The sequence below is a fragment of the Schistocerca gregaria genome, chromosome 1 (genome assembly GCF_023897955.1).
Source record: "Schistocerca gregaria isolate iqSchGreg1 chromosome 1, iqSchGreg1.2, whole genome shotgun sequence".
NCBI lineage: Eukaryota > Metazoa > Arthropoda > Insecta > Orthoptera > Acrididae > Schistocerca > Schistocerca gregaria.
The window spans coordinates 649,845,071-649,870,417 of NC_064920.1; the positions used below are offsets into that span (position 1 = coordinate 649,845,071).

A 25,347-nucleotide genomic window follows, 5' to 3' on the forward strand; every position below is an offset into this window, starting at 1 on the left:
ACTTTTGTTAAATTACTTTCCAGAGGTTTACTGTGGCGTAAGACCCTGGTGGTTTCGATTCGTACTGCATTTGCAGTTTCCTAGGGGAGATCTCGTATACCTGCTTCTATAAACGCATTAATATTTTCAACTAGTACTCTGTTAGATGTTACAGCATAGTTTCCTGCTTTTCCAACGGCAGAAAACTCGCCTTGAGATAACACTCTCTCCGACTTGTTAACAACAGTATCAGACATCGCCGAATTGCTTGTGGCTGATACATTAGTTTGTAACTTTGCGAATTTTTTCTTGTGTTTACTAGTAGTTGTTTCCGTCATAGATTCCATAAATGTAAACGTAAGGTTATCTATTTTATTCCACAGATTTATCTGTACCTTAATAGCAAGGAATAAATACAGTTTCAGTAACTTACGGTCAACAGAATACATTTATCGTCTTGTGTAAGGTATCCTTTCTCGGATTAATGATCTTTCCGCAAAAATACGATGCATCCGAGCTGTTTAGTAGGCAGATGCGCTGACTAGTACCCAACCCGGACACTGTGGTCACCGCACGGGCTACCCTAGCACGCCTCTCGTCAGACCCAAATTCTCAACTTGTACCACATTCTACTGAGGCAGTGCCACTACTCATTGGCCTCATTACTTGCGGCATCTCGCGTATCCCCGTAAGAGTTTGAGGAGATAACAGTTGCGTTATAAATGTTGTGCTACACAAAAGTGTTGAAAATTAACTAGATAAATCTAGTAACTATTGAGGAGTTACTGAATAGAATTGGGGAAAGATGAAATCTATGACACAATTCGACTGAAAGAAGAAATCAATTTTTAGGACTGGTCACATCCTGCGGCATCAAGCAATCGTCAGCTTGGTACCGAAGTATGTGAGGAATGATGGCTGGAGGAAGAATTTGTGGAGAAGACCTGGGTTTCAGTATACACTGAAGCGCCAAAGAAACTGGTGTAGGTACGCTTATTCAAATACAGAGACATGTAAACAGTCAGAATACGGCGCGGTTGTCCGCTATCCCTACATAAGACGACAAGTTGCTAGATCGGTTACTGCTGCTGCAATGGCAGGTTATCAAGATTTAAGTGAATTTAAACGTGGTATTATAGTCGGTGCACGAAGAATGGGACACAGCGTCTCCCAGATAGCAATGAAGTGGGGATTTTCCCGTATGACCATTTCACGAGTGTGCCGTGAATGTCAGGAATCCGGTAAAATATCAAGTCTCCGACATCGCTGCGGCCAGAAAAGGACCCTGCAAGAACGGGACCAACGATGACTGAAGAGAATCGTTCAACGTGAAAGAATTGCAACGCTTCAGCAAATTGCTGCAGATTTAAATGCTGGACCATCAACAAGTGTCAGCGTGTGAGCCATTCAGCGAAACATCTTAGATACGGGTTCTCCCCTCTCTTGTACCCTTGATGACTGCACGACACAAAGCTTTACTCCTCGCCTCCACCGAACTGGACTGTTGATGACTGGTGAGACGAGTCTCGTTTCAAATTGTATCGAGCGGATGGACGTGTACGGTATTGGAGACAACCTCATGGATCCATGGACCCTACATGTCAGCAGTGGACTGTTCAAGCTGGTGGAGGCTCTGCAATGATACGACATAGACAGGTGACACGTACGTAAGCATCCTGTGTGATTACCTACATCAATTCATGTCTGTTGTGCATTAGGACGGACTTGGGCAATTCCAGCATGACAATGCGACATCCCCCAAGTTCACAATTGCTACAGAGTTGGTGCAGGAACACTCTTCTGAGTTTAAGCACTTCCGCAGGTCACCAAACTCCCCAGACATGAACATTATTGAGCGGATCTGGTATGCCTTGCAACGCGCTGTTCAGAAGACATCTCCCCCCCCCCCCCCCCACCATCACCCCCTCCCCGTATTCTTATGGATTTATGGACAGCTCTGCAGGATTCGTGGGGAAATTACCTCCAGCACCACTACAGACATTAGCCGAGTCCATGCCACGTCGTGTTGCCGCACTTCTGCGTGCTCGCGGAGGTCCTAAACGATACTGAGCAGCTGTACTAGTTTCTTACGCTCTTCATTGTAATAACCAGCTTCAAATAGATGGAGACAGCGGTAGTTATGCAGACATGGAGAATATTGTACAGGACTGCCTGAAGATAGTAGATGCAACTGAAAAGAAAAGGTAATTGATGTATTTTGGTGGATGCTGATGTTAGCCTGTTTTGCATATAACTTGACTGTAAGAACCAGTATTACATGAAGCGCAGTACCCTTTTTCGAGTTTACGAATGAGACGTGGCACGGTTGACGTGTCAGGTACGCTGACCACTTGGTGGATTTGGAAGCGGGTTACGTAGAGCTTAATGTTTTGGGACATCACGGACGCCGCTGTACGTACCCGCAGCGAGGTGGCGTTGCGTAGCAGCAGGGGCGGCAGGCTGTCCAGGCGATTGCGGGAGGCCTGCAGGCGGCGCAGGCTGGAGGCGGCCGAGAGCAGGCGGTCGGGCAGCCGCTGCAGTGCGTTGCTGGACACGCTCAGCTCCTGCGGGCATTAGCACACCAACATCACACTAAGGGCCTCATTCCTCCTGAACGGAGTTTATTGCTGAACCTACAGTTCCGGTCATTAGTTTCCCTGATATGGCAATGACGCTGACACAAAAAGATATTCATATACCTCACAAATTAAGAGATCTGTGGAAAGGCAGTACTAAGTAAAGAAGGGAGGACTGGAATGAGAGAGGAGTATGTGGCCTTCACGTGAGAGACAAATATAAACATTATGTACACATAAAAGGAACTGGAAGATGATAGGAGATATAACAAAACGCGCAAGAATTTGACATAGCTCTGAAAGACCTTGCATGTACATCTACATCTACATGAATACCCTGGTAGAGGGCTCATCGAACCACCTCCACAGTTCTCCATTATTCCAATCTCGTATAGCGTGCGGAAAGAATGAACACCTATATCTGTCCGTACGAGCTCTGATTTCCCTTATTTTATCTTGGTGATCGTTCCTCCGTATGTAGGTCGGCGTCAACAAAATATTTTCGCAATCGCAGGAGAAAATTGGTCACTGGAATTTCGTGAGAAGATTCCTTCGCAACGACAAACGCCTTTCTTTTAATGATGTCCATCCCAAATCCTGTATCATTTCTGTGACACACTCTCCCATATTTCGAGAATTTCGCTGAATTTCTTTGAACTTTTTCGATGTACTCCGTCAGTCCTATCTGGTAGGGATCCCACACTGTGCAGCAGTATTCTAAAAGAGGACGGACAAGCGTAATGTGGGCAGTCTCCTTAGTAGGTCTGTTACATTTTCTAAGTGTCCTGTCTTTGGTTAGCTTCCCCACAACATTTTCTATGTTTTCCTCCCAATTGAAGTTGTTTGTAATTGTAATACCTAGATATTTAGTTGAATTTACGGCTTTGAGATTAGATTGGTTTATCGTGTAACCGAAGTTTAACGAGTTCCATTTAGCAGTCATGTGGATGACCTCATACTTTTCGTTATTTAGAGACCACTGCAACTTTTCGTACCATCCAGATATCTTTAATAAAGGACAACGTACATTTCGTCGTTTATTGATTTATGGAAAAATTTGAAAATGTGACAGGAAGTCACTCTTTGAATGTCTAAAGGTAGTGGCGAAAAATAGAGCGAGTGAAAGGTTATCTACAGAATGTAAAGAAACCAGACTGCAGTTATAAGAAACATATAACATGAGAGAGAAGCAGTAGTTGAGAAGGAATAAAGGTTGTACCCATCCTCAGCTCTATTTATGCGTAGAATCGACAAACAGTTCAGGAAACCAAGGAGAAATTAGGACATGCGATTAAAGTTCAATAAAACTGTTATTTTATCACAGACGGGTAAAATTTGGACGACCAGTTCAATGTAATGAATAGTGTCTTGAAAAGAGCTTATAAGATGAAAATAAACGAAAAGCCGACCGGGGTAGCCGAGCGGTACTAGGATCTACAGTCTGGAACAGCGCGATCGCTACGGTCGTAGATTCGAATCCTGCCTCGGGCATGGGTGCTTGTGATGTCCTTAGGTTAATTCGGTTTAAGTAGTTTTATGTTCTAGGGGACTGATGACCTCAGAAGTTAAGTCCCATAGTGCTCAGAGCCATTTGAACCATAAACGAAATGAAAATAATAGCAATGGAAGGTGTTCCAATTGAATCCGGATATACTGAGGAGATTAGATTAGGATTTGAGATAGTAAATGCATTAGATGAGTTTTGCTAGTCGGGCAGCAAAACCACTAATAATTGTCGAAGTAGAGAGTATATAAAACGCAGATTAGCGATAGCAATAAAAGCTTTTATGAGTAATAGAAATTTATTAATAACTAATATAAATTAAAATGTTAATAAGGTTTCCAGAAGTTATTTGTATAGCTTGTAGATTTAAATAGAAGTGAAAAATGGACGATAGGCACTTCAGATAAGAAGAGAGGACAAACATTTGAAATTTGGCGCTACTGAAGAGTACTCATGGTTAGATCGGTGGATTCGATAATTAATGAAGAGATGCCGAATCGAATTGGGCAGACTTTGGAACCTCAGGCACCGTGGAATCGGCAGTTAGATGGTGGACCAAAGTGCATCGGACTGAATCTGTAGAACGACAGCATGGAATGTGTACTGTGGGCACGTTCAAATGTCTGTAGGTTGCAGCAGTTAATCAAAGATGATGGAGATTAGCTCAGAAGAGACTAGCACTCGGGCCGGTCAAACCAGCCTTTGGACTGAAGAGCACAACAATAACAACTACGTTACAGATACACTACTACTAGCTAGGTTGAAACGACTGTTCAGGTGTCAGAAACAAGCAAGTAGTCTTCTCAGTGTACCATTTATTATTTGATAAAATACAAGAACCTCATTTTCTGTTCGATTTGATCCTTGCAAATATATTTTAATATTTTCCTGGAAGAACATTAGTGTATGACCTTTGTCATTTCTGTTTTAATATTTTCCTGGAAGAACATTAGTGTATGACCTTTGTCATTTCTGCTGTCACACCCAATGTAATCTAATGTTTGTTACACTTATTTTATTTTTACCAAGCTAGATGCCGAGGTAGTAAGATATTGCAAATGTTTACCCATTCAGATTTATATTTTTCCTAAATCGCTCACGACGAATGTCGGGATGGTCCCTTTCAAACTACCACTCAAAATTTTCTTACCTAGCCTTACGCAACACCACTTTCTGCTCAGTGTCAGAGTAGACTCGTATTTTGGAAATGTTTATGCATTCAGATTTAGGTTTTTCCTAAATTACTCATGACGAATGCCGGGGTGGTTCCTTCTAAAGAAACACTCAGAATTTCCTTAACTAGCCTTACGCAACACCACTTTCTGCTCAATGTTAGAGGACATCGTCGTCGACGGAACATTAAATTCTAATTTTCCTTCTTCCTTAGTATTAATATTTAATTTTTTTTTATTTTTGCATTAATGTCCCTCATCATTATATAACAGAGGCCATTACGTTCTGCAAATCTGTACACAAGTTCTCTACTCCCTCATTATAATAGAGCTTGTTGGTGTATATCAGCGCATATTCTATTAGCTATGCGGCACCATTCATTTCCGGCAGCGCAGGACGACCCAGCTGCAGCGAGAATTTTTTCTGCTTGAGAAACGCCAGTCAGAACAGACACAAGATACGTGAGCCAGATTTTCTCCAGAGCGACCCCACAGGTGGGACAGGTATGTAGTCAAAACGTATTGTGGCCGTAAAACATGACGATTACTGCTCAGAATGAAGGAACGACTTGAAACACAAAGTGATACTAGTGGCTAGGGACAACAATTTACAGATATCGAAGACGGGATTAATTTAAATTACTCGTTACTGTGTGCCTTTTGGAGGAATGGCAGCTTGCAATCACTAAAACGAATGCAACATCTGACACATATGATTATCAGTAACAAGGTGTCACTCGAGAATCAAGGGGAACGCTGTTGAAGACATAGCCAAACAGTCCGCTATCATTCGTAAATTTCTGAGCACTATAAAACGCTACTTTTAAAGTCCATAGCACACACTTCGCGCGTAGTAGCACAACACCATGTTATAACCAGCAGTTCTATCTAAGTTTTCCAGGGTGGGCACCAGGGTTCGACTAATTCCATTCATGAAAGAACCTGTCCATGTTCTTCGTTTCCCTTCTCCTGTGACACCATACTTGAGCCATTAGACCGAAATAATCCTGAAGAAATATGGAGCACCATGATCGATACAAGGATTTGTGACCACAATGCTACTGTAATTATACTCAATACCGTAACATCCGAACCCACCAAAAATAAACGCAAAGTACATCTACTTAAAAACAATCTCCACTTGACAGCTTCTGAGACACAGTCTCCACACCTTCCGATCTGTGTAAGCACAAACCAGCCAAATAAAATAATAAGTGATGCAAAATTATTGAAAGAAATTTTATTTGTTTCTATGGTAAGGAATGTTTCCAGGAGTACCGTGAGTCGTGCTTCGGTAGCTCAGATGGTAGAGCACTTGCCCGCAAAAGGCAAAGGTCCCGAGTTCGAGTCTCGGTCGAGCACACAGTTTTAATCTGCCAGGAAGTTTCATATCAGTGCACACTCCGCTGCAGAGTGAAAATCTCATTCTGGAAACATCCACCAGGCTGTGGTTAAGCCATGTCTCCGCAATATCCTTTCTTTCAGGAGCGCTAGTTCTGCAAGGTTCGCAGAAGAGCTTCTGTAAAGTTTGGAAGGTAGGAGACGAGATACTGGCAGAAGTAAAGCTGTGAGGGCCGGGCGTGAGTCGTGCTTCGGTAGCTCAGATGGTAGAGCACTTGCTCGCGAAAGGCAAAGGTCCCGAGTTCGAGTCTCGGTCGGGCACACAGTTTTAATCTGCCAGGAAGTTTCAGCTTAAAGGTAGTGTGATGAACACTCTGACTGGTACTTAATTGTGAACCGCAGAGTAATCATGTAGATGTAGACTTAGATGTAGCTGTAAATGGTGTCTGTGTTGAAATACTAAAGTTTAAAAGCTATTGGACTGTCGTCACTAAGAAACAGGTATACATGCTGAAGAACAGTAAACATGTGCTATAAAATAAATTGTGTGTCCTAGTAAAAAAATAAGAAAAAACAAATCTCTAGCAAAATTTTTCTTGTAAGTCAATAAGCAACATTCATGTGCAGGATCGGATGGGTGTCCGGATACGTGTGGTGGAATGGGTGACAAAAATGGAAGTCGGCGAACTAAAACACAGTGAGTAGACAGTAGTAAACCAACAAAGCAGTTACCTCGAGGTGCGGACAGGGCAGAAGCCAGTCCTCAGGAATGTCCGTAATGAGGTTCCTGTGGACGAACAGTCCTCGGAAGGAGGGGCAGCAGCGCGGGGCGGCGCGCAGCTGGTTGGCGGCCAGGACGGCGGCCGCGGCGCCGCTGTGGCACGGGTCCTCCGGCGCCGGCTGCTGCAGTGGCAGCTCCAGCCGCGACGCGCACACTGCTGCCAACAGCCGCAGTACCACCAACAGCCGCATGCCGGCTTCACGGGGGCATCTACTGGCTCCCCAGGCGGTGCAAAGTGGGTGAAGCGTTGTCTGAAAGTTGAAAAACATATATATTTTCGAACTTCGGGACAAGCGACGTGCAGTAAATTATCATGCAGAGTCCGCCCGATTGGCCGTGTGGTCTAACGCACGGCTTTCCGGGCGGGAAGGAGCTCGTGGTCCCCAGCGCGAATCCGTCCGGCGGATTTCTGTCGAGGTCCGGTGAACCGGCTAGTCTGTGGATGGTTTTAAGGTGGTTTTCCATCTGCCTCGGCGAATGCTTGCTGGTTCCCCTTATTACGCCTCAGTTACACTTTGTAGCCGATTGCTGCGCAAACAAGTTCTCCACGTACGCGCACACCACCATTACTCTACCACGCAAACACAGGGGTTATACTCGTGTGGTGTGAGACGTTCCCTGGAGGGTCCACCGGGGGCCGAACCGCACAATAACCCTGGGTTCGGTGTGGGACGATGGTGGGGTGACGTGGACTGCCATAGTCGTCGTGGATTTGTGGACCACTGTGGCTGGGGCGAGACGGGGCCTTTCCGTCGTTTCTAGTTCCCCGGTTAACATACAATACAATACAATACAAATTATGATGCTGGACATACAGTGATGTGAGAAAAGTCACGGGATACCCCGTCATACAGTGACGGACCATCCTTTCCCTGTGGTAATATAGCAGCTCCACATGGCATGGACAGAATGAGTCATCGGAAGTGCGCTGCAGAAATAGTGAGTCACGCTACCCCTGTCGCCGTCAATAATTGTGAAAGTACTGCCGGTGCGGAATTTTGTGCACAAACTATCTCGATTACGTCCCGTTAAATGTTCTATGCGATTCATGTTAAGCGATCCTGGTTCCCAAGTAATCGTTCGAACTGTCCACAATGTTCTTCAGGCCAATCGGGGGACAATTCTGGCCACGTGACATGGCGCACTGTCATCCTTAAAAATAAAGTCTATAGCTGCTGCAAACACTTTCCAAGTAGCCGATTATAACTGTTTGCAGTCAGTGATCAGTTTAGTCGGACCAGAGGACCCAGTCCATTCGATGTAAACACAGCCTTTACTATTGTGGACCCACCACCAACTTGTGGTCTGCGCCAAACTCGAACGCTAATACTACACCACACTACACTACATTACACTACAAACTGAAATCGGGACCCATCTGAACAGGTCAAGGACCTCCAGTCGTTTAGGGTCCAACCAATATCGTCACGAGCCCAGAACAGCCGCTGCAGGTGATGTGCTGATATCAAAGGCACTCGCGTCGGTCATCTCCTGCCATAGCCCGTTAACGCCAAATTTCGCCGCACTGTCCTACAGGATACGTTAGTCGTACGTCACACATTCATTCCCTCGGCTATTTCATGCATTGTTGCTTGTCCGTTAGCACTGATAACTCTATGCAAACGCCGCTGCTCTCGACCGTTAAATGAAGGTCGTGGCCACTGAGTTACCCGTGGTGAGAGCTAATGCCTGAAATATGGTATTGTTTCAACACTTTTAACATTGCGGCTCTCCGAATATTGAATTCCCTAACGATTTCCGAAGTGTTATGTCCCATGCGCCTTGCTGCAACTACCATTCCGTATCCAAATGCCCGTCTTGCGGTCTGAAAACTTTTCACATGTGTCACTCACAAATGACACTTGCACCGATACGTTGCCCTTTTGCACCTTGTGTACGCCACGCCATCTGTATGTGCATACGGCTTTCCTATGACTTTTGCCACCTTAGTATAGTTCGATTATAGTGTTAATAATCGAGCTGTTACCATCAGCATCACATACAAGCTTCATAAACTATAACTTTAGCTAATAATTTCCTAAATTACACCACAACCTTCCACGCAATGAGACTTCGTAACAAAGTAAAACTACTCTAAACTTTGCAGTCAAGCCCGCATAGCCCGCGTGAATGAATATCTGCACACAGTTCTCGACATAGCTGACAGTTTTCGATTGTGGGACCATGCTGTCTCGCTTTCTAGAGGCTCAGTTTAACTTTGCAGGCTTCAGATGTATTTTTTTGGCTCCACCTTTTTTCACTCAGACTTCTATACTTACAATTTTCATGCTTGTAAATTTATTATTTCCTGTAGATTTTTTTGTAGATTTTACTACTGACATTTTGAAATTTTATTCACTGATGGTATCGTATTATCTAATCTGCATGGATTACCGTGAACTCTTTTTCTATACTCATCGGTACTGTCACTAGTTTTATGAAAACATGACTCTCTTACTGTTTATAGTAATTCTCTTAGAACTGTCCCTTACAGTGTCCTCGGTCACCAGATTTTCATGTACTAATGTGCAACTTCTGTTGAAATACTTCCCTCAGTCGCAACTATTCTCAGTTGTTTATACTGATTTCTTTTGCGTGCTACTGCTGATTCTCAGTTACAATATATAGCATGTTGATATGCTGCTTTCACCTATTATGCGTCGCTATCATATTTGTTCGTCCTTATTTGTTTAGCCTTTATCCAGCGCAAGTGACCAAGGGAAAAAGATTGAAAAACTAATGCTTGGGTAAAATTTCCTGATTCGGAGTCGTAAGTCTAACTGTAGTGGACTATAGAAAACCTGAAAACAGAAGTTCAAAGGCTACTGCTATATGTAGTAGGATAAATGAAGTGAAATCGAACAAAGATTAAGATATCTGTTCAGATGCGTATAGGGAAATGTCAGCTGCATCTGATAAGGCTATTACATCGGTAGGATTCATTACGAATAACGAGATAAAACCTTCATTTATTGAAGAATGGAACGTCTAATACAGTATGTGAATGAGGTGAAAGTGAAATAAATACATCGGATTCGAATGCTACGCCTGGGAAAGAAACGGAGGGCAGAGGAACGGGCGAATATGTGCAATAGAAATCAGAGAGGATAAATGCTACTTAACATCAGCTAGTAGTAACAAAACTCTCTGCGCAAATCCTCAAGTTTACTGGTACCAAATATACGCCTTAACGTGGCGAAATGTCTGAGAATGTGCGCCAGGAACACAGAACTGTACACAAACGAATCATCGGCTGTACGAAACAGAACAGAATCGAAATGTTTGAGACGTGATGTTAGGGAAGGATGCTAAAATTTAAGTGACCTAATGGGGTTTAAGGAAATGGAAGAGGACAAAAACTGACGAGAGAAATTAAAGTTTACCCAATAAAGAGTTGAGGATTTTTTGTGTAAATGAGGATTAGGTAATTATTATTTTAAGAATTTCTGGTTTCCGTCTAAAAGTGTTACATTTGGCCTACATAATACGTATTCGACTTGGGTTTTCATTCCTTTTCTTGAATTTCCTTACAAGCTACCCACTACCTTTCCGACATAAATGACGATAAGGTATGACGCAGCAAATGTTTCTTGCGGCAGCCGAATCGGAAGTGGTGAAAATACCGGATACTTGATTGCGTCTCTTCGGTAGTTTTTTGCGATTTCCTGTAACAGCGACGTGTTTTGCGGATGGGGCGATCGCTGTCACAACAAATGGCACGAGACACAATGCCTCACGCTTGTTTGCGACATCACGTCACACACATTGGCTGTAAAGCAATCATCTTACCTGCCCAAGCTACATTTTTAGGCTCTTAAAGTGCGCCTGAGCAAGAAGCGCTTAGCAGTTACCAACAGCAAGCCACTCATATCATTTCGATAGTAATAAAGGCTAAATCTATGCACAGAAAAATTTCGTTGTGTGTTTATTCTACTGACCTTATTAGGCAGGATGTAGGACACTGGTTGCCCAACACAGAATGAGGCTAAGCGTTAGTCTGCATCTGCAGTACACCATAAAGAAAACCGCGCAGAAATGTTTGCGATTTAGAGGATCAAATTTTACGAAGCTAAATCTTGTAGTAAATTATCGATTATAAAAGGAGAGAAGAAGGAGGTGTACGTGAAGTTAGATCAGCTACTTATAAGTGAAATAACATAGAAAACACGAAATCATTTTGCTTTTGTCGACTAGATGACAACCACCTATCAATTACTGAGGGACAGAAAGTCAGTATATCGCGAATGTGAAATGAGACAAAAAGAATATTAAGATGAGAGGTGACCGGATTGCTTTAAACGCTTCGCTAGCGACGCACAGGTTCAAATCAGTTTCCCGCGAAGAAGACTACTAGATTATCTACTTAATTGTGAAATGCAATATGAAAATGCAATTGAAGATGGGCATGATCATTTTAAGCTGTATTTGCACTATTAGCTATAACGAAGAGAGCAACCATAATTCACAGACGAAAAAGCTGTTCTTGGATTCTTAACTGCTAACTGTATCCAGCAAATAAAGTTTGAAGAGAATTTTTAATGAATTCAAATGACGTATCACAAAAATTTATTATCAGTTAAAGAGGTGACAAAATGAGCGTCTACTTTTCAGTAAACGTAAGTGGTGATCATCGGTATAGGCTACTTAGAGTGTAGGATTTTCTCATGCCAAAGACAAAACTGAATAAATAATTTATAAGCAACATGAGGAAATATGCACATTACTGGAAAACATGTCTCTTTAAGTTTAAAATATGAAATAAAAACAGAAAAAGACATCACCTACTAAGTCTAAATACAGCTTTTATTGGAAGGGCGTTATCATCAAAACCGGTGTCAACTCAGCAAAATGTGGCATAGTTGGAGTAACATTATTGCGAAAGGTTCTAAGAGAGGTGAAAACTGTTCAGTAAGGTCCAAGAGAAAGTTGCTCTGCTGCAGTTCTGAAGCAGAGCTATATGAGACTCAGAACGACATGGGGGTCCAAAGGAATTGTAAGAGGCGAGATTGTAATCAAAATCTGTATGACAAATAATGTACTGTTGAAATTATCAGATTAAAGAGAGTCGTTTCACGAATAGAAAGTTATACTGTGGTAATAACAGAAGAGTCGAAGGGATATTAAACGTTTACTAGAACCGCTGTAGCCAATGGTTCCTTATTTCACAAGAATTTCTCATTTCTAAAGTTATTACTCAGAGGAAAATTTCAGGTAAAAGGAAATCTTGCTTGTTTTGGAACGCTGTAGGGAAGAGGAGTGTCAAAATAATCAGTCATAGAAGTTGTAAGTATCAAATGCCTGTATGAAAGGAAAGGCGAATTCACGTATAAGAAGTAGACATTAAAAGGCAGAGAGAGATGAAGTAATTGAATACTATTACTGTTTAATTTGTGCGGAAAGTCGACTATAAAGTAACTGAAAACATATTAGCGACTAAAATGGTAGGTAAAATGTATACGGAATGTCTCCGCCTGTAAGGCTGTTGTGATTATAATTAAACGATAAGAAGGAAAACGTCCTTGTAACTGATAATCTATTTGAGCACAGAGTTCGACTTCAAGATAAAAAAGGTCATATTAACGAAATTCTCACATGTAAGTTAATATAATTTTTCCGTCTTGATAGCTTTTTATTTTATAAACGTGTTTTGGCTAAAAACAGTATCATCGCAATTACATTAAAAGAAAGTAGGTGCACAGTGTAGCGTTCGGTTTTCCTGTACAACCGTATCAAAGATCACAGCTAACTGTTAGAATAAAGGCAGAGAAGTGTACTGGAGATGAAGCGAAAGAAAGTTGTTACCTGTTAACTAATTTACTGTATAACCTCAAACCGAGAAGGATTATCTGTGTGAATGGTAGTAGGCGCTAAAAGCTTTCCATGACAATTTAAATCCGCAGCTTTATAACTTTGATATCCAATTAATTAAAGAAAAGGATTGGTTCATAATTTTAGGAAAGTGATATTGTTGGAAAATATCAAAATGCATAGAAGCGATGTGAACTGAAGTGTAAAAATCATGTGAATTGAGACTAGAGAACATACCAAAAGGAAGGGAAGTTCATTTGAAGAGGTACGGAGACATACCGAAATGGATAATTTACTAATGTAGGAACTGGGAAGAATAAGTGACGGGTACATGACTATAAAATTCAATTCAAACGAAGTCGTGACTCCAAATTTCTCTATTACTTTAGATTTTCCGAGGAGAAAACGCTTCTCACGTGACAGAAAAATTGCAAGTAAAAATTTCTTATTTAAGGTATGCGTTACGAGCTTAATTCATTTTCTATAAAAATAAATATTTAAAGCATTATAGTAAAGTTATATACGTTACACAATCATTTTTGAAAAAAACTTGTTGCTACTGTTTGATTTCGCATAATCCAAATTCCACGTTATTTCAAAAGCTAATTATCGTCTTGAAGCGCTTAAATAAGCGGAAACTAATTGCACCCATTAAATTATAACGGTTTTTGCTGTGATGCCAGATGTTACTTTTACTATAAAAAGTGAAAGGTTAACTCTGTGATCTTCTGACAGTTTTATGACTGAAATAAAACATGATCAGTTGCAGCTATATAAAATAACTGCAATTATTTTAACATTGGCATAAAGCCCCCGGTTCGAGTGCTAATCTACGACAGTCACAGTACTCATCAAAAACATTCAGCGACGACCTTTGCTTTCTAAAAACGCGGAATGAAAGAAATTCCACCCAACTTCTTGTAATAGAAAAAGATGTAAAGATACAGATATGATTTCGTCGACATTCAGACTATTACAAACGCAACATTATCTGCGAATGGGCCGGGATGGAGAAAGAAATCATCCGTGACAGCATTCAAAACTACCATCCCGCCATTGACATGAAATGATTCAGACCTGAAAGATACCATGGAAATCAAAATCTACGTTACCAGACACGAGCCTTTTGTCGTAAATAGTGCACCATATCGGTCTAATTCTTGTTACAGCTATAAGGTATGGTTATTGGCGCAGTACTGTTTTATAGGTTAATATAGAAGTTGATTACAGAAATAGAAACTGTCAAAAACAATCACTTTTCATACATGCAAAGTTACTTTAATATCGCTCTTTTTTTATTTACATTTTTTTTCTTTCCTAGATGTACTTGAGATGATGCTGTGATACGTTGTTAAGACTTTTATATAAATTGCAGTCCAAGTTACAAAGGCCATTTGATCAGGAGATCGGTACGGAAAAAACATAGTTCAAAATAATTTCTCTAATTACACCTCATTAACCTTGAGATATCCTTCGAAATCCATAATGGTTCCTTTGGATTACTGTTTCTGGATTTAATCAATCCAAGTTCAGTCCGTGTATTCTACGGTTCCTCATCATGACAGGAAAATGAGGCTTTTTGAGATCTTAGGCTTTTGAATTTTTAATCTTGATTCTGTCGTTATAAATCCTCTAAAGACTAGCTCTTGTGGAACCTTTACTTTGCTTCGGAGTGCAATTATAAGACAACAACCTGCATCTCTGACACACGTGAGAATGTAGCTTCAGCAATAGTGGAATAAATAGCTTTAATCGTCACTATTGTCCCATTTCGACCACATGGCAATGAAAAAAATCACTAGTAAACGTAACATATACGCTAAGACGACAAAAATCGTGGGACAGCGATACGCACATTGCAATAGTGTGCTGTACAGAAGGTATGAAAGGTCAATGGATTGGTGGAGCTGTCATTTTTACTCAGGTGATTCATGTAAAAAGTTTTCCGGCGTGATTATGTCCGCGCGCCTGGAATTAACAGACTTAGAACGCGGAATGGTAGATGGAGCAAGATGCATAGCACATTCCAGTTCGGAAATCGTTGGCGAATTCAATACTCCGAGATCCACAGTGTCAAGAATGTGCCGAGAATATACCAGATTTCAGGCATTACCTCTCAACATGGACAATGCATTGGCGACGGCCTTCATTAAGCGACAGAGAGCAGCGGCGTTTACATAGAGTTTTCAGTGCTGACAGACAAGCAACACTGCGTGAAATAACCGGAGAAATCAATGTGAGACGAACGTATAGCTTAGGACAGTGTGGCGAAATTCGGCGTTAATCTATAGCAGCAGAAGATCGACACGAGTGCCTTTCCTAACAGCACGACATCGCCTGCAGCACACCTCCTGGAGTCGTGCCCATATCGATTGGACACTAGGCGACCGGAAAATCGTGCCCTGGTCAGATGAGTCCCGATTTCAGCTGGTAAGAGCTGTGGTATGGTTCGGGTTTGGCGCAGACTCCACCGAGCCATGGATCCAAGTTGTCAATAAAGCACCGTACTACCTGGTGGTGGCTCCATAATTATGTGGACTGTGTTTACATGGAACGGACTGACTCCTCTGGTCAAAATGAAACGATCATTGACTGGAAATGGTTATGTTTGGCTGCTCCGAGGCCATTTGCTGTCATTCATGGGTTTCATATTCCCAAACAACGATGGAATTTTTACGGATGACAGTCCGCCATGTAAATATTTCTGCAGGGACCACTAAACGCTTGTTGCGTCCATGGCACGTCGAGTTGCTACACTACGCCTGTCAAAAGGAGGTCCAACAGGATATTAGGAGGTATCCCATCATTTTTGTCACCATAGCGTATACGCCCATTTTATGTTCAATTGTAATGAACAAAATTCAAATAATTGCCAAAGCGGAACCTCAAGTTAAAGAGATTTCTCATAAGCACGTCTGGAGTAATGATTGTTTGAAGTAGTGATCTAGAACTTCTTTCATGTTGAATTTCATTTACTAGATTAATTTTCGTGGCGCATGTTATCGAAAAGCGCAGTCCTCGTCTCCTGTCCATGCCGGCTAACGCATTTTTACGACCATTGTTATTACGCTGTATTACACGGTTGCAAGTGGTACAACGTTTCTTATACACACGTCGGACATTTAGGTTTGATACACAAAAAAAATATGGCAACTGAATTGTTGTAGTGAGGGTCTCCAGATCTGTTACAGAAGACGCACATTGAAAGAGTAGAAACGTACGAAGATAATTGACTATAACGTGTGACACATTAAAAATCGTACAACGGTGTACGTAGGAATTTGTTGCATAGCTATTAAACTGCTTCGGTGCCATCCGAGAACACCAAAGAAACTGTTTCCAAGAAAGAAGTTCATCCTTCCTGCCCTTGTGGTTTGAAGGATGTGGTAACGCTTCCTCTCTAGTCGGAAACATCTGTGCGACAAGGGAGAAACCAAGAAGAAACCATCTGATGTCTCATGCACAGGAACTACAAGAAAGGCGTCTTCTCGGAGAAATACATCGTGTAACTTTCTACACAACTGCTTTAGAAAAGGAAGATTACAGAACATCAGAGACGGTAAATGGCTTTAACTGATATTCTATGTAGCGCCTCAGGAACAGTCTAATGATTTAAATCGTTAACGATTCTCTGCCCGACCATCAGATTTTAAAACCATACTCACGATTTCTGTCCATAGAACGACATGCATTAATGTTTTGAGGTAACAGGTAGCACAGACGTGTTTAGGAAACATTGCATTTGTTTCTCTCGAAACAGGCACTGGTTCATCAAGTGAAAAAGACGCTGATTCTCCAGCAGTAACGGGAAAACATACATAAGGATGTAATCTGATGCAGAGAGCTCAGTAGTCATCCATAACGGCTCGTTCCACGAAAGATCCGTACGAGACAGCTGAAAGTTGCATGAGCCACACCAATACCCAAGAAAGGAAATACGAGTAATCCGATAAATGACAGATCCATATCGCTGAAGAGGATTTTCAGTAGGATTTTGGAACACATAATGTATTCGAATACTGTGAATTACCTCGAAGGTAACGGTCTAATGACACATAGCACGGATTCAGAAAATATCGTTCTTTATGAACTACAGCAGTATTATGGGATGAATTTTATCAAATTTGCTTTTAGTTTCTCTCTTTATTGACACAAAGCAATTACCATTATCGACAGGAGATATCAGTCTGATGTTCTGTTTCTAGATATCCAGAATAAAAACCAATTACGAAATGATTGATACACTATATCGGTATGGTGCAAAAAGTGGCTATTTTCTCTGAATAAGGAAAAATTTGAGGTCACCCACATGGATACTGAAGGAAATTTGATAAAATTCATCCCATAATACTGCTATAGTTCATCGATCATTTTGTCTGTCGGCCTGCCTCTTATGGTTTCACCATCAGAAAGTTTCTTGTCTCTCAAGCTTTGTTTCAACTTCCTCGGCTTGGTGCCTATCCTCTTCTGGACATGACCAATAGAAAGACGTAATTTAACCTTTATAACACAGCAATCCACAGCCTTCTAAATAAAGGTTACCTATTTTATTAGATCTTGAAGTAATGCACGTAACGACTTTCACATTTTCAACCGGTGTAGAGTATATTAAAAAACATAAAATAAAATATTCGCATGTGAGTTTATAAGTTATATATATCATTCTATTCAGAATACTGCAAATTTTATAATGAGATAAAAATCCGAAAGTGTGAAACAAATTCCGTTCTAGCTCCCGATAACTGCTTTCTAGCCAATGTTATCGGCAAATAGGCCTCCGCATTAAATAAATCTATATTACATAAATTAAAAAAAAAATATTGTTCATTATTCCTACGCTCTGAAGAAATAAAGACAGGAATAATTGCCATAGAGGCCCCTTTATCAAAAATGGCTCTGAGCACTATGGGACTTAACTGCTGAGAACTACTTAAACCTAAATTACCTAAGGACGTCACATACATCCATGCCGGAAGCAGGATTCGAACCTGCGACCGTAGCGGTCGCGCGGTGCCACATTGTAGAGCCTAGAACCGCACGGCGCACAACAGACAAGCAAGCTGAGCTGAAGATCTCTCAAGAGCTCAGATTAAAACGTCGCCAGTTGATATAAACATCAACAGACTTTCCGTATAAACACGGCACTACTTCGTGAAAAGTCATGTGACTGAGATCCACCAATTGAAACTAATGCAACTGCGTTCAGCACTCCGCCGAATGGGCGTTATAAGCGCGCCAGCTGCGACAGCTCCGACCAATACCTACGCGGGCTCTTTCGTAGTAGACACTCACCGAATCTTTCAGTAGAAAGTTGCATCTTTGTAACTCTGTAGAGCAGTATTTTGGTTATTATTTTCTTTCCGTTGTCTTGTACTCTTACCTGGCTTCTGTCATCACAAGATTTGTAGTGGTCCTTATCGTTCTTGCATTTGTAAAATTGTGCATGCCAAGAAGGCGTTTTAATTGTAATCCAGTCTGAACACACTGGATTGTTAGTTCTTTCCTGACGACCACAAGACAGTACAGTAATTTCCGAACGAGGTTGTTAAATGGTGACCGCAGTGGACGTGTTCTCCGTGTATTTCGTAAATAGATTAAGAGAATTGTTGGTGTTCACTATCGTAATCGAATTTTTGCTCTGCCTCTAGTAACGTTATCGTGGGCGGATTATTAGATGGCTATCTGCCTTCCTCCACCCCGCCCCAGCGTAGAGTGTTATGTGGCGTGTAGAACTTGGGTAGCTCAGTCAGTAGAGCACTTGCTCGCGAAAGGCAAAGGTCCCTACTTCGAGTCTCGGTCCGGCACACAGTTTTATTCTACCAGGAAGTTTCATATCAGCGCACACTCCGCTGTAGAGTGAAAATATCATTCTACCGTATCATTATCCAGAATTTCCTCTGGAATGACTTACTTCTACTCTTCTTGTCGTAGAGAGAAGAGCTTGTGTTTTGTAATCTTTAGCTAATAAAAATTCATATTTTGACAAAATAGTGTCTGCAATTCATTTGGAGACCCCTAATTTCTATGTCAGTTTCTTTGTTATTTCATGTTGTCTACATATTATTTACATCCAAAGTTCTTTTCTTGGAGTCCGAATTTATGCTTCTAACCACATTGATTATGTGGAAATTAACGCAATATCCCCAAGGTCATAAAAGCTTTCAAAAAACTAAGATGTGCAATAGTCCAATAGTCACCATGGTCTGATAAATTCTGAGATGGCACTTCATTGGTGAAGCAAAACTACGTAATGATGTATGTATGTGATGTAAGTTTCTCTGATAACTGCATCGTGCCATCGCACTTGTAACATACTTTCCCAAGGCACACCATTCCTAAATGCACTGCATCCGCTTCCAAATTTTATTCCGACGGGAACGAAAAGTTACTTCACTACTGGTGATGCGTTATATACCCGTATAACAAGAGAAAGAAGGACGACCACAGATGTAACCCCAGGTATAGTAACTGTCAGCGTGATAATAGAAACCCAGGTATCGCATGGGGTCAAAACCGGGTAAATAACAGAGGTCCACCCCATGTGAACAACTTAAACACAAGAGACAGGCGTACGCCAAATCCTGAGAATAACGCGAAATGGACACAACATGGCAACCGAAACTGATCATGACCCCACAACCAAGCTTTCCGAATAGTGGAAGTGATGGATAGCCACGCTCTACCAGCCCGTAATAGCCAATAAACAAGACGCAACCATATCCGGCACCCTGATGCATGTTGTAGGAGGGGGTGAAAACAATAGATACGATAGCAATGTAAGAATCTTGCAATACAATGATGGATCAGATACTAGAGATGAGTTATGCAGTGACATAGAGGCATGTAAAGATCATATGGAAGAGAGAGTGCTAGCAGCTGTCAGTGTGATAGTGGAAGGAATTGCTACTACTGTTCTGGTGGACACAGATGCCATGACCATTGTTATGGATATTCACTTTTGTAACAAAATCAGATAGACAAAGCAGATGCCCACCTTGCTGATACAGAACTACAGGATTTTAGAAGCTGTTGGCTCGAATCCTGTAATGTTAAATGGCAGACATGGGTGAAGTTAAATTTAGGAAACAGAGAAATTAAGTGCACATTCCTGTCTGCATCTTACATAATATGGTTGGCGTTTTTGCGTGAGGGGAACACTGTAATTAACCTCTGAGTGAGGAGAACAGTGTAATTCACCTCTCTCATGGAAAGCGGATTTTCACAGTTAATGGCAAAGAACTCATTGTGCATATGTTAAAAACCAAAACAGTGAAAAACTATGCAATATGCTGCCATAGTTACAGGGTGAGGATTATACAGAAGAAATTTCTGTAATATTCATGACGTACAGTACCACTATTTCCATGGTTTGAAATCATGCACAAGTGACAAGAATGTAGAAACTAGCATGAATCGCATTTGTAGAAAAGGTAATGCAATCCCATTGCGTCAAACTAATGCAAAGAGCCGAGCTTACTGATGTGTTAACATGATACAGAGATGTTATTTCAGAAAACCTGGAACTATCAAGGGCTGCCAATCGAATATGGAGGTAGTTCTACTCGAAATCTGCTCAACTCCCACGTACCCTATTGTGTGGCAACAGTGCGAAGCCTTGAGGCAGGAGATACGATAAACGTTAGGTGGAACGTTATTGAAGCGTCGTTATCGCTATATAGTACTTCATTGCTGGCAGTAAGCAAGCCTAATGATCAAGTGCACTTAGACCTCGTTGCACAAGAAACAAGCCAAATAATTGTAGTGCGACATTTGACTAGAACAGATCTTCGTTGTATACGTGGAAGAGACCTGGAGACACTGGAAGGTTTAAGATAGATTATATAATGGTAAGACAGAGCTTTAGAAGCTAGGTTTTTAATTTGTAAGACATTTCCAAGGGCAGATGTGGACTCGGACCACAATCTATTGGTTATGAACTATAGATTAAAACTGAATAAAATGCGAAAAGGTGGGAATTTAAAGAGATCGGAACTGAATAAACTGAAAGAACCTGAGGTTGTGGAGAGTTTCAGAGAGAGCATTAGGAAACGATTGACAAGAACGGCAGAAAGAAATACAGTGAAAGAAAAATGGGTAGCTTTGAGGGACGAAATAGTAAAGGCAACCGAGGATCAAGTAGGTAAAAAGTCGAGGGCTAGTAGAAATCCTTGGGTTACAGAAGAGATATTGAACTTAATTGATGAAAGGAAAAAAATATAAAAATACAATAAATAAAGTAGGCAAAAAGAAATACAAACGACTCGAAAATCAGGTCGACAGGAAGTGCAAATAGGCTAAGCAAGGAAGGCTAGAGGACAAATGTAAGGATGCAGAGGCATGTATCTCTAGGGGTAAGATAGACAGGAAAATTAAAGAGATTTTTGGATAAAAGAGAACCACTTACATGATTATCTAAAGCTCAGACGGAAAATCAGTTCTAAGCAAAGAGGGAAAGCAGAGAGGTGGAAGAAATATATTGAGGATCTATACTAGGGTGATGTACTTGAGAGTGATATTATGGAAATAGAAGAGGAGGTAGAGGAAGATGAAGTTGGAGATATGATAACGAGTGAAGAATCTGACAAAGCACTAAGAGGTCTTTCACTTGAAAAAAGACCCCTAGAGTAGACAACACTCCATTAGAACTACTGATAGCCTTGGGAGAGCCAGCCCTGACGAAACTCTATCAGCTGGTGAGAAAGATGTATGAGACAGGCGAAATACCCTCAGACTTCAATATAACAATTCTAATGCCAATGAAAGCAGGTGTTTACGGATGTGAAAATTACTTAATATCAGTTTAACAAGTTACTACTGCAAAATACTGACACGAATTCTTGAAAGACGAATGGAAAAATTGGTAGAAACCGACATCAGGGAGGATCAGTTTGGATTCCTTAGAGATGTTGGCACACGTGAAGCAATACTGACCCTACAACTTACACCGATCAAAAAAAAGTTTTGCATCACCTCGATTCTGAGTGTTCTGGAACATGTACAGATAATTTGAATTGAGTTCAACGTAAACATCATATCCGCCCTTTTTATCGGTCATGAAAACCACACATTACTTGTTGTACCACCATACAGCGAGACCTTCAGAGGTGGTGGTCCAGATTGCTGTACACACAGGTACCTCTAATACACAGCAGCACGTCCTCTTACATTGATGTATGCCTGTATTCGTCGTGGCTTACAGTCCACAAGTTCATCAAGGCACTGTTGGTCCATATTGTGACACTCCTAAATGGCGATTCGGCGTAGACCAATCAGAGTGGTTGGTGGATCACGTCGTCCATAAACAGCCCTTTTCGTTATTCTGAAGGATGTCATTCACAAGATGTGCACATTGGGGGCGCGAATTGTCGTCCATGAAAACGAATGCCTCGGCAATATGCTGCCGATGTGGTTGCAGTATCGGTCGGAGGAAGGCATTCACTTATCGTAGAGCAGTTACGGGGTCTTCTTTGACCACCAGCGGCGTACGTCGGCCTCACATAATGCCACCCAAAATGAGCAGGGCACATGCACCTTGTTGCACTCGCTGGACAGTGTGTCTAAGGCGTTCAGACTGACCTGGTTGCCTGCAAACACTTCCTCGACGATTGTCTGGTTGAAGGCATATGCGTCACTCATCGGTGAAGAGAACGTGATGCCAGTCCTGAGCGGTCCATTCGGCATGTTATTGGGTCCATCTGTACAGCGTTGCATGGTGTCGTGGTAGCAAAGATCGACCTCGCCATAGGCATCGAGAGTGAAGTTGCGCATCATGCAGCCTATTGCGCACAGTCTGATTCGTTACAGGGCGTCCTGTGACTGCACGAAAAGACTTATTCAACATTGTTGCGTTGCTGTGAGTGTTCCTCCGCGCCATAACCCATAGGTAGCGGTCATCCACTGCAATAGTAGCCCTTGGGCGGCATAAGCGTGGTTCAATTGCTTCAAATGGCTCTGAGCACTACGGGACTTAACATCTGAGGTCATCAGTCCCCCATATCTTACAACTACTTAAACCTAACTAACCTAAGGACACACACACATCCATGCCCGAGGCAAGATTCGAACCTGCGACCGTAGAGGACGCACGGTTCCAGACTGAAGCGCCTACAACCGCTCGGCCACTTCTTCTGGCATGAGCGTGGCATGTCATCGACGGTTCCTGTCTCTCTGTATCTCCTCCATGTCAGAACAACATCGTTTTGGTTCACTCCGAGTCGCCTGGACACTTCCCTTGTTGAGGGCCCTTCCTGGTACAAAAGTAACAATGCGGACACGATCGAACCGCGGTATTGACCATCTAGGCACGGTTAAACTACAGACAACACGAGCCGTGTACCTCCTTCCTGGTGGAATGACTCGAACTGATCGGCTGTCGGATCTCTTCCGCCTAATAGGCGCTGCTCATCCATGCTTGTTTACATCTTTGGGCGGGTTGGTGACATCTCTGAACAGTCAGAGGCATTGTGTCTGTGATACAATATCCAAAGACAACGTCATTCTTCAGGAGTTCTGGGAACTGGGGTGACGTAAAACTTTTTTTGGTGTGTGTAGTTCAATAATTGCCACCCTGTACATCACTACTGCAGGGTCACATTCTAACAATACCACCACTTGCAAAGTAGGTTAGAAATCAGATTAATAATGTTGCTCACGCAGCATATGTTCGCTTTATCGGGCAACAACAAAGTTATTGACTGTGGATGGTATCGTCAGAATGGAAATAATGAAGTCACCGTAAAAAAGTCAATAATTTTGGTACTTATCTTGAATGGATTCAGACGTAGATTTCGTCGAAGTTGTTATGGCTCATCTTGTTGATTCTAGGGTGATTCCACTTTGACTGCTAGAAGGTCCAGGTCTGTATTTTAGCAATATTTGAAGACCTAACAAATTCGTTTTTTAGGAAATTATTAATAATCCCACAATCCCACATCAGAGCAATGGTATGGTAGAAATAATTTTTGACTTGGTGTTCGCGATCCTCATTTTTATTGAACTTCTTGTAAGTTCACATATTCTTCTTCTTAACTGTCACATCATCAAGAAAACGGTTTTGTATCAATCTTCATATAATTAATCTCCACTTTAACCAAACACAAGACTTGACTGTTCTTTTACAAAGCGAAATAACAACTCAACTTCTGCAAAGTGAAACAATGACTGCTCTGTGCGCATTCACACCAAAACGGTTACAAGTAAGTCAAAGATTATGACAGTCTCACAGAAATGAATACACACAAGAACCATATCTCTGTAATATGTCGATACATCAGAGAACCTATACATTAATAAAACCAAATGTGAATATTGTCACAAGAATATGTCTGTTACTTCGCATAACAATAGTTCGATATTACTGGCATCGAGAACTGGGGTTGGAGTGCCGTAATGGCCACATAAAGAAAGAACCATTACAACGTGACAGCCAGAAACCACTTCCATACTGTTTACAGCTTTCCAAGTGACCGTAGTGACTGTCACCACACTCACAAAGCTTTTCATTGGGTTGCGTAAACGTGAGCTTGTTAACAACTAAATCGTGATTCGGAAGTAAAAAGAAGACGCCGACTGGTTGTGTCAGATCCTTAGAAACCTTCAAGGAACATCGCAAATGTGTTTATCGACGCTGCAGCTGATATATCGGATGACTGCTTGTCATGACGACACAAGAGGGCTCTATTTTCGTATGAAGGATGGCATGAAATGATTAACGTTCCACAGGCGCGTGGGCAGTTGAGAGGGCAGTATGCCCCTCGCGAGAAATGCTTTAGCTCGCCCCGTGTTCTCTTGGGACGCAGTGTATGTGCGGCACTCCAGAGCAGAGCAAGCGCGCGGCTGCCGCCTTACCTCAGAGCGGATTCCGGGCTGTTGAGTGCTCGCTGCTGCCGGAGCGACCGCCTGTGAGGGACTGTCGGTCTTCGATTACGGCTACGCGGATGCGTTGTGGTCTGGCTGCGAATTCCGCCCGCCAGTATCTCGTCGGCTGGGGAAGACGCGACCTCCTTCTGCTTATCCGAGGCACCACGTTCCGCGTACCGCGCTGTGCAAGTGGGCCAGTAGCCCGGGTGATTAAAGCTGCCTTAAGCTGCTCAGAGCACTCCATACTGCAACTGAGCAACACATTCCTGACACACACAGTGTAGTATACTATAAATCCACCTCCCATCTTACAGAAACTGTTCGCTG

At 42.0% G+C, this 25,347-nt stretch overlaps 1 protein-coding gene across 1 annotated transcript in view; it reads right to left on the bottom strand.

Moving 5' to 3' along the window:
* LOC126300076 (platelet glycoprotein Ib alpha chain-like) overlaps positions 1 to 25,068 on the bottom strand; it is a 68,350-nt gene extending 43,282 nt beyond the window's left edge. Inside the window, exons 1-3 of the mRNA XM_049991677.1 lie at positions 25,009 to 25,068; positions 7,305 to 7,604; positions 2,400 to 2,543 (exon numbers count right to left, since the gene is read on the bottom strand). Coding sequence (XP_049847634.1) covers positions 2,400 to 2,543; positions 7,305 to 7,544 — 384 coding nt within the window. The 5' untranslated portion in view covers positions 7,545 to 7,604; positions 25,009 to 25,068. The remainder of the gene's footprint in view (positions 1 to 2,399; positions 2,544 to 7,304; positions 7,605 to 25,008) is intronic.
* Positions 25,069 to 25,347: the final 279 nt, after the last annotated feature.